This window comes from Nerophis ophidion, linkage group LG06, assembly GCF_033978795.1.
Source record: "Nerophis ophidion isolate RoL-2023_Sa linkage group LG06, RoL_Noph_v1.0, whole genome shotgun sequence".
Classification (NCBI taxonomy): domain Eukaryota; kingdom Metazoa; phylum Chordata; class Actinopteri; order Syngnathiformes; family Syngnathidae; genus Nerophis; species Nerophis ophidion.
In genome coordinates this window covers 22,982,151-22,992,168 of record NC_084616.1, presented here as the reverse complement: position 1 = coordinate 22,992,168, position 10,018 = coordinate 22,982,151, and the positions used below count along the sequence as shown (strand labels likewise).

At 40.9% G+C, this 10,018-nt stretch overlaps 1 protein-coding gene across 1 annotated transcript in view; it reads right to left on the bottom strand.

Annotated features, from left to right (window-relative positions):
* prkcz (protein kinase C, zeta) overlaps positions 1-10,018 on the bottom strand; it is a 208,396-nt gene that overhangs the window by 189,715 nt on the left and 8,663 nt on the right. Inside the window, 3 exon segments of the mRNA XM_061903119.1 lie at positions 1,809-1,859; positions 2,032-2,121; positions 3,311-3,432. Coding sequence (XP_061759103.1) covers positions 1,809-1,859; positions 2,032-2,121; positions 3,311-3,432 — 263 coding nt within the window.

Sequence of the window (10,018 nt, the reverse complement as noted above, 5' to 3'; positions counted from 1 at the left end):
TGTGTCATTTAAAAAAAATCTTACCAAGGGAATTTTGACTTGTTCCATAGGCAGATTGTTTGCTCATTACAACCAAAAATAACTTGTATTAATTTTTTTAAATAAATATTTTAAGAGGAGCATCTATTTTAGTGTTTTGCGCGTCTCAACCATTGTAGGCCGACAAACGTCGACTTTCTCACTTTCCTCTTGTTTTGGGGCAGACTGGCTTGTGCATGTAATGAAATTAATTATATGTATAAAGCGCTTTTCTCTAGAGACTCAGAGCGCTCCACATAGTGAAACCCATTATCTACATTTTTAAGCAACATTTAAACCAGTGTGGGTTGGGTGGCACTGGTAGCAGGAGGGTCAAGTGTCTTGCTCAAGGACACAGTGGCAGTGACTAGGATGGTGGAAGCGGGACTGGAACCTGGAACCCTAAAGTTGCTGGCACGGCCGCTCCACTAACCAAGCCATGCCACCATGTCGCCATGCATCCTCCGCTGTTGCCATTTCTAACACAAAGTAGCATTAAGTTTGAACTTAATCTGTCAGTAGACTCGCTATGGAAGCGCTGTAAACTATCGGTACAACAAAGATGACGGGGAGAAAACGCTATCAAAGTGGAGGCATGTAGAAAAGACCAGCCCACAAAATGGTACATCCTGAAGAGACGGTCAGAAAGGGTCTGTGAAACATCATCTAAGCAACATTTTGACCAAATAACCACCATTACATGTTATGTAGACTACATAGAAGTCTTTCAAATGTAGAAAAAATTCATAAGGACTAGAATTAGACCAAATCACAAAATGGCCAAGAGTCAAAGGAAACATGGCAACATTAGGATGCACATTTTTAGGTCATTGTTTTATAGATTTAAGTAGCCTCGTTGAGCTGTACACACACCACACAGGCCAATACAATTATTAATAAATTGTGCTAATTTTTGTTTTATTCCTGTTCATATTTTTTGTACATAGAGCAGTGGTCTTCAATGTTTTCCTGGCCGAGAACCCTCAAACTGATGGAGAGACAGAGTGGGGACCACAAACCTGTATACAATTGTGTTTTAAATTAAACTAGTCCAACAGGTAACTTGTTATTGTGCCATACTAAGACATTCCAATAATACAGTATAACGCCGCTAATAGCAAGCTAGCAACTAGTGCGTTAATCTTAAATGCCAACATGAATATGATAATATAGTAATTCATGTTTTTTTGTTTTGAACCTGCAAGGCACAGTGATAGGGTGGCCATTACACTAACATTTGAAAGGCAATTACATTTTGTGGAGAAATTGCTGTGGGAATACAAAGAAATAGCCCCCTGCAGTGCTTCTGTGGACTCTCTATAGCAGGGGTGTCCAAACTACGACCCACGGGCCAAGTGCCGCCCGCCGGCGTCTAAAATTTGGCCTATGACACAGCATCAGTCCAAAGAGCAACTTGGCTGTGCGCGGGTGTTTTCACATCATATATAAATAGCCAGCAGTCTATTAACTGACATTTTTCTGACGCCAAGTTAGTGACTATTAATTGTACCTCCATTTAAGTACATGCACAGAATTAACTTATATGACTCAATCCAAACAACCTTCCCTAGTCATGGAGTAGGGACCTGCTCATTAAATGTTGTGGATATTTTAGGAAATGTCCAATAAACACAAAAAAAATTGAGATCACACCCATTCATTATAGTACATGATGGGAAAATTTTAAAACATGATATAAATATATTTATGTACATGTATACATACATATATTTATAATGTGCCACAACCCCACAAAAAAGAGAATCTACAAAAAAAAAGGTTCTGCTTACTGTCCTCGCCAAGGCACAACATTCCAGGCTGCTCCGGAATACTTGGGAAAACTGTGTGCAGACAAAAAGCAACAATAAAAACGTAAGAACTTTTTTTCTTTCCCCTTCATCAATCATCACAATATGTAATAATTGGGGTAACAAAAAACTTTTTTATATATATATATATATATATATATATATATATATATATATATATATATGTGTGTATATATAAACATACCATGTAGCAGCAGTCCCGACCTTTTTGTTCGATTGTAAAGACGAAACGCTTCCTCCAACTCCATTTGAGATGAGATGGTACAAGGGTCTCCTGCAGACATAGCCACACAATTGCAGTAAATCTCAACCTTAGTGGGGTCAAAGGTTACACTAGTTCAATACCAGCGGTCTACAAGTCCCAATTTTGTAGGGCTCGGCGATACGGCTGAGAGCTCTATCACGATATAAGTGTTTTACACTAGTTGATATCGATAATTATTGATATCAATAATAAGTACGAGTAGAAATAAATTAAACGTAACCTTCCTCAGATTATAATCCCTCAGCTATCAAGGCAGAAAGGAAATGTCAGCACAAGCATGGAAAACACTCAAACATGTAAACAAAATAGTAAAATCACATTGAACACTTAACAATAAACTCTTAAATCTAAGCTGCAAAAATAAGGAATATATAAGAAATGCTTCATAAAATGTATAAAAAAAACTGTGCAAAGAGTGAGAATGTAAACACAGAGAAAACCTGAGAAGAACTCTTTTCTGCAGGTTTAGTGGCAGGAAGTTACAGCTGTGCTTTAAAGGGTGGTGTGGCGCAGAGCATCATTTACAGACCACAGGGGTCTGACGACAAAAATCTAAAAAAACTGTCCAGCTGAAATCTAAAAAAAACTGTCCAGCTGACTTTTCCTTTTTTATCTACAATTTCTCCATTTTGACTATCTCTTCTCACTCAATGCAAAAAAACTAACTTGATAGTTGATACGGTTACCTGATTGGGTGTTAGCGTGTCACTCCAATCAGTGATGACTTCCTGCGTTGCTCGGTTACCAGAGAGCAGGGGCCTTTTTTCATGCAACCAACCTTTTTTCCATACTTCAGCTTTCTTCCCAAGAAGAAGAATATTTACGTTTCTATTGTGATATATTTTGACATTGTTTTATCGCCCAGCCCTTCCAAATATTATACATTGCAAAAAGCGTTCAAATGAGAATCAAAATCAAATCGTTCAGTTGTTGGAAGATTCACAACTTTTGTGTGATTTGCGCCAAATGTTCTGCAAAAGTTCCACAAAAAAAACCCATTACGCAACACATAATGTTATCGGCCTCCTAAAGTGCCAGCATTGCTTCGACGGTGTTTTGAAGACGCCTGCTGCTAAAGAAGTTGCCCCAATAAAAATATTGTGACGTGCACCACTCAAAAACATGCTACTAAACCAGCTGTCAGTAAGACACGCCCGTGACCTTTATTTGAAAGCATTTGTCAGTGAGACACACCCACCTTCGTCATCAATCCACTTGAGCGTGATGGGCTGATGTTTGGTGAAACTGCACATAGTTCTCACCTCGTCACAGAGCTCCACGAAGGTTAACGTGGTGGTCAGGTCCGTGATTAACATATCCCTGAATGTGGACACACAACAGACGGGATCAGTAATTCTCAAACTGTGCTGTGGCGCCAACTAGTGGTACGCCACAGAGTCCCTCAATTAAATGTTGTAATGACGTGACTTGAGCCGTTAGCAAAGCTTTATCAGCCGCAAACTCCTAGCCAATCAACACGCGGAACAGTAAGCAATGATGCCTTCGGGGCCAGCTATTAAACACTAAATAAACTACAAGTGCGACATAACATAAGACCTAGTCCTCTATAATACAAATGCAATTTTGAAAAATGAAAAACATGAAATACTTTACAATATATAGTATCAACTGAAGACAAGAAATTGAAAGGAAATTCAAATTAAAAAATGTTTAATTCATTTAAAAAAGTTTGCAAGTGCTTTTCGTCTTGCGAAATAGTGGAGTATGTTTGCTTAATATTGACGAGTACGACAAAACTAGTACAATGTTTAACTTTTTTGTGCAAATCAGTGTTTCCCACAGGTCAGGGATCTATTTGTGGTGGTTTGGTCGGGCGGGAGGGGCGAGTGGGGGGAGGGAGTTTGGCAGCGGCGGCGACGATGACCAAGAAGAACGCGGAGTTGGAATATAATTACAACACTTTATGTACCTATTTATTTACATATTTATATAATATTTACATATTTACATCATATGTAACTACAAGCTCCATTCACAGACAGAGTCCCATTGCTTTTATGAGCGGTCGAGCGAGTCAAAAGTCAAAAAAAAAAAGAAGAAAAAAAAATGTATTTTTTTATTTTTTTTAAATAATTTATTTTTATGTGTGGCGGCCGTAATTCTTTTGTGGCGGGCCGCCACAAATACATGAATGTGTGGGAAACCCTGCAAATCATTGTATTTGATTCATTTTTTAAGTACTGCATTTTATCTCCCTATATTCAAACACAGTGTTACTGTTCAAACTGTGCGTAATGTTGGGGTGGCCAAAAATATTAAATATACTTACTAAATAAAACCACTGCCTTGTTTTTATTGAATACTTGGGTCCATTACACTATTGTATTTTAATGTTGGTCATTGGGGTGTTCTGAGGAAAAAGTTTGAGAACCACTGGACTTCCCTCTCTCTTCTCTTTATGGATAAGATGGATAAGGACAAAAAAGGTTGGCAATTCCCACTCTTGATGCAATGTGACCTTTGAACTGTTTTATTGTACTATATATACTGTTCTCAAGGAAGTGCAGCACTCAAAGACTGGCCATGCCAAAACTAGAATACTAATATTTATTTGACTTTGTGCTCAACAGCCTGCACTGGTCGGCGAAGTCAGTGAATGTCACAGTGAACCCCGTAAGATCTGAGCACAACATCCGCTCTTACTCGCTTGTAGCGACAGATGGTCATAACTCTGTTTTTTCCAAGCATAATTGTGAAGAAAGTGAGTGTCTTAGACACTCACTTTCTTCAAAGACAGTGCTTAGAGTAAGTAATTTGAAGAAAGAAATCGTCAAAAACATGACAGAGCGTGTAGCAGCTCGAGCGTAGCACTGCTAGTCTCTCCCAACCGCCGCTTAAACAAGGTCGTTAACATAACTGGAATAATATGATACGAGATTGTCCATCATTTGTCCATTTTCTACCATGTGTCCTGTAGCCAATCCCAGCTGACTTTAGGTAAAAAGCTGAAAATTGCATCCTTTTTCTTAACCACTTATCTGCATTAGGTCCCTGGATAAGCTGCAGCCTATCCCAGCGGACTGCAGGCAAGAGATGGGGTGTAAACTGGACTAACAAAAATGTCATATCAAGGGTTTTCGAAATCAAAATGATAATATATAATATACTATCAGTATGAAAATGACTTATACACACTGAAATCTTTTAAGCAATGTTTTTGTTTTGTTTTTTAGATACTGCGTCTTTATGTCAGCAGTTAAGCTAAGAAGGGCATTAGCGATTAGAGACAACGACTTGAACTTATGTTGAACGCACCTTCGGCTGATTACAGAGCTAAATTTACTGTGTTACATTTACTTAAGTAACTGTTAAGATAAATCGTACTTAGAGTGTTTGTGTAAGCCTTTAAGCATACTTGCCAACACTCCCGAATTTTAAGGGAGACTCCCGAAATTCAGCGCCTCTCCCGAAAACCTTCCGGGACAAATTTTCTCCTGAAATTCAGGTGGAGCTGGAGGCCACGCCCCCTCCAGCTCCATGCGGACCCGAGTGACATGTCGACAGCCTGTTTACACAACTGCTTTCCCACAATATAAACAGCATGTCTGCCCAATGACGTTATAACTGCTACCCTAATATCAAACCCTGGGTAACACAAGAAGTTAAAGCTGTCCTCAACAAAAAGAAAGCTGCCTTCAGGAGTGGAGACAGGGAGGCAATGAGAGCAGCACAGCGGGAGGTGAAACGACGCGTGAGGGAGGCTAAGGACAGCTACAGGAAGAAGCTGGAGCAGAAGCTGCAGCAGAACAACATGAGGGAGGTCTGGGAGGGTGTGAAAACCATCACAGGCCACAAGTAAAAGACCAGAGCTGTTGTGGGGACAATAGAGAGGGCCAATGAGATGAATAACTTCTTCAACCGGTTTAACCAGCCCGTGTCCTCTCCATTCCCCACTCCCCATCACAGCCACCCCCTCTTCTGCTCCCCTCAACGAACCTCCCCCCCAGCCATGGCAGCACCCCCCCCACCACCTCTACGCAGACATTAGTCATCTCTGCGGACCAGGTCAGAGGTCAACTGAGGAAGCTACAGCCAAGGAAAGCAGCAGGCCCAGACAAGCTGTGCCCCCGACTCCTGAAGACCTGTGCTGCAGAACTGGGTGAACCACTTCAAAGGATCTTCAACCTCAGCCTGCAGCTGGGAAGAGTACCAACCCTCTGGAAGACGTCATGCATCGTTCCAGTTCCCAAAAAGAACTGCCCCAGTGAGCCGAACGACTACAGACCAGTGGCGCTCACCTCTCATCTGATGAAGGCATTGGAGCGGCTCTTTCTCAGCCTCCTCAAACCACAGGTGCAACATGCCCAGGACAGCCTGCAGTTTGCGTACCAGGCAGGCGTTGGTGTGGAGGATGCTATCCTTTACCTGCTGCATCGAGCCCACTCACACCTGGATAAGGGAAATGGCACGGTGAGGATCCTGTTCCTGGACTTCTCGAGTGCCTTTAATACCATCCAGCCCCGCCTCCTTCAGGACAAGCTCTACAAAATGTGAGTGGACCCCTGCCTGGTTGCCTGGATTTCGAACTGCCTCACCGACAGGCCACAGTACGTCAGACTGAAGGACATCACGTCTGACACTGTGATCAGCAGCACCGGAGCACCGCAGGGAACGGTGCTGGCCCCTCTTCTCTTCACCCTGTACACCACTGACTTCTGCTCCAACTCAGAGCTGTGTCACATCCAGAAGTACGCGGATGACACAGCCATCGTCGGGTGCATCAGGGACGGCAGAGAGGAGGAGTTTCGGAATCTGGTGAGGGACTTTGTTGTCTGGTGCCACACAAACCTCTTGCAGCTCAATCCATCAAAGACCAAGGAGCTGGTCATTGACTTTGGGAGGTCGAGTCCACGGTCACAACCTATTGTGATCGAGGGAGTTGAGGTACAGACCGTGGACTCATTCAAGTACCTCGGGGTTCGGGTGGACAATAAGCTGGACTGGACTGTTAACACGGACCATCAGTACAAGAAAGGACAGAGCAGGCTGTACTTCCTCAGGAGACTGCACTCCTTCAACATCTGCAAAAAACTCCTGCGGATGTACTACCAGTATGTGATTGCCAGTGTTCTGTTCTACATGGTAGTGTGCTGGGGGGGGGCAGTACATCTAAGAAGGACAGCTCCAGACTTGAGAAACTGATCAGGCGGGCCGGTTCTACAATCGGAATGAAACTGGACTCACTGGTGACGGTGGCAGAGAAGAGGACTGTTGACAAACTAGTGAGCATCCTGGATGATGCCAGTCACCCTCTGCATAGCGTTATCAGTAGCCAGAGGAGCCTGTTCAGTGCTAGACTGCCTCATCCCAAGTGCAGGACTAATAGACTCAAAAACTCCTTTGTCCCACACGCCATTAGACTGTACAACTCCTCTCTGGGGCGGGGGGCGGGGGATACTAGGATGACAGGGGGTGCAAAACAATAACAGTGCAATACGTTTTCATAACATGGTCACTACTGCCTACTTTGTCTTGGTATAGTCTTATTTTACTGTTATATTTTTATTCCCCATCCATCCATCCATTTTCTACCGCTTATTCCCTTTTGTTCCCATTGTTGCTTTTTAGTTTTTATTCTTGTTGTAATATTTCTCTATTTTGTTTCCATTTAAACCCCCATTATTTACTTTTTACTTTTATTTAAATTGATCTCAACTCTGTACACTGCTGCTGGTACTGGAATTTTAATTTTCCTGAAGGAACTCTCCTGAAGGAATCAATAAAGTACTATCTATCTATCTAACTGTAGAATGATCGAGGGCGAGTTCTTGGTTTCTTAGGTGGGTTTATTGTTAGGCAGTTTCATTAGCGTCTTCCCAGAGCGGTAACAACACACAACAACAGCAGTCCTTTTTCGTCTACCGTAAAGCAGTTCGTCTGCCGTAAACAGCAATGTTGTGAAACTCTTAAACAAGACAATACTGCCATCTACTGTACATGCATATGGTTAGAAAAACAAGGATGGACAATTAAAGCCTTAACTCAACAATGAGTAGATAAGTGTTATGTGTGTGTAAATGTGTAAATAAATGAACACTGAAATTCAAGTATTTCTTATATATATATATATATATATATATATATATACAGTATATATATATATATATATATATATATATATATATATATATATATATATATATATATATATATATATAGCTGGAATTTACTAATAGTCAATAATTTCTTATATATATATATATATATATATATATATATAAATATATATAAATATAATAATGATGGATTAGATTTATATCGCGCTTTTCTATTGTTAGGTATTCAAGGCGATCACAGTGAAGTGGGAACCCATCATTCATTCACACCTGGTGGTGGTAAGTTACATCAGTACCCACAGCTGCCCTGGGGTAGACTGACGGAAGCGTGGCTGCCAGTTTGCCCCTACGGCCCCTCCGACCACCACCAATCATTCATTCATCATTCATTCACCAGTGTGAGAGGTACCGGGGGCAAGGGTGAAGTGTCCTGCCCAAGGACACAACGGCAGCAATTTGGATGTCAATAGGTGGGAAGCGAACCTGCAACCCTCAGGTTTCTACCCACTACGCCATGCCGCCCCATATATATATATATATATATATATATATATATATATATATAAAAAATAATCGAGCTATAAATATACTCCTCCCCTCCTAACCACGCCCCCAACACCGCCCCACCCCACCTCCCGACCACGCCCCACGTACTGATTTGACAAGTTGGAGAGACTTCTGTTGCATGAATCTGTTTCACCAATTAAACAGAGTCTAGCAGTCACGTGACCGCACTCCAACTACGTACTGTAAAAAGGAACATGACGTCATAGCTCTTTAATGCTTACTCACAAAGTCACGCCAAAAAGGATACATGGATGATACAGCAGAGGATTGGGAGAATGTCATGTGGTCAGATGAAACCAAAATAGAACTTTTTGGTATAAACTCAACTCGTCGTGTTTGGAGGAAGAAGAATACTGAGTTACATCCCAAGAACACCAAACCTACAGTGAAGCATGGGGGTGGAAACATCATGCTTTGGGGCTGTTTTTCTGCTAAAGGGACAGGACGATTGATCCGTGGTAACGAAAGAATGAATGGGGCCATGTATCGTGAGATTTTGAGCGAAAACCTCCTTCCATCAGTGAGAGCTTTGAATGGTTGACCAAATACTTATTTTCCACCATAATTTACAAAAAAAAAAAATTCCCGGATTTTTTTTCACATTCTGTCTCTCACAGTTGAAGTGTACCTATGATGAAAATTACAGACCTCTGTCATCATTTTATGTGGTTGAGAACTTGCACAATCAGTGGCTGACTAAATACTTTTTGGCCCCACTGTAACTTTGATTGTAATTTTTTTACATAACAAAAATTGATAATGTATTTAACCAAGTATTAACAGTGCGTATGTATACTTTTAACCCAGCAGATTTGGTAATTTTTTTCAGTAAACCCATAATAAATTCATAAAAGAACCAAACTTCATGAATGTTTTTTGTGACAAACAAGTATGTGTTCCAATCACTCTATCACAAACAAATACCAGTTGTAGAAATGATTGGAAACTCAAGACAGAGATGACAGTATGTCATTCACAAGTGTATGTTAATTTTTGACCACGACTGTTTATCATCTGTTTCAGCAGAAATGTTGACATTTTGCTCAACAAGAATTTGACTTCCAACTAGGGAAAAGATGTGGCAAGTTTAAGATATTTGTTGATGTTTTAACTGCGCATGTGCTAACATTATCCCTGTTACAAAGTCATAAGTGACATTAATATTTTGTAGTACATGCTGTAATAGTAAATTCAAATTAATAAATAATGCTTAATAATGTCAGGAGAAGAGAACGATCTCAATCAGAGGTGTCAAAACATTT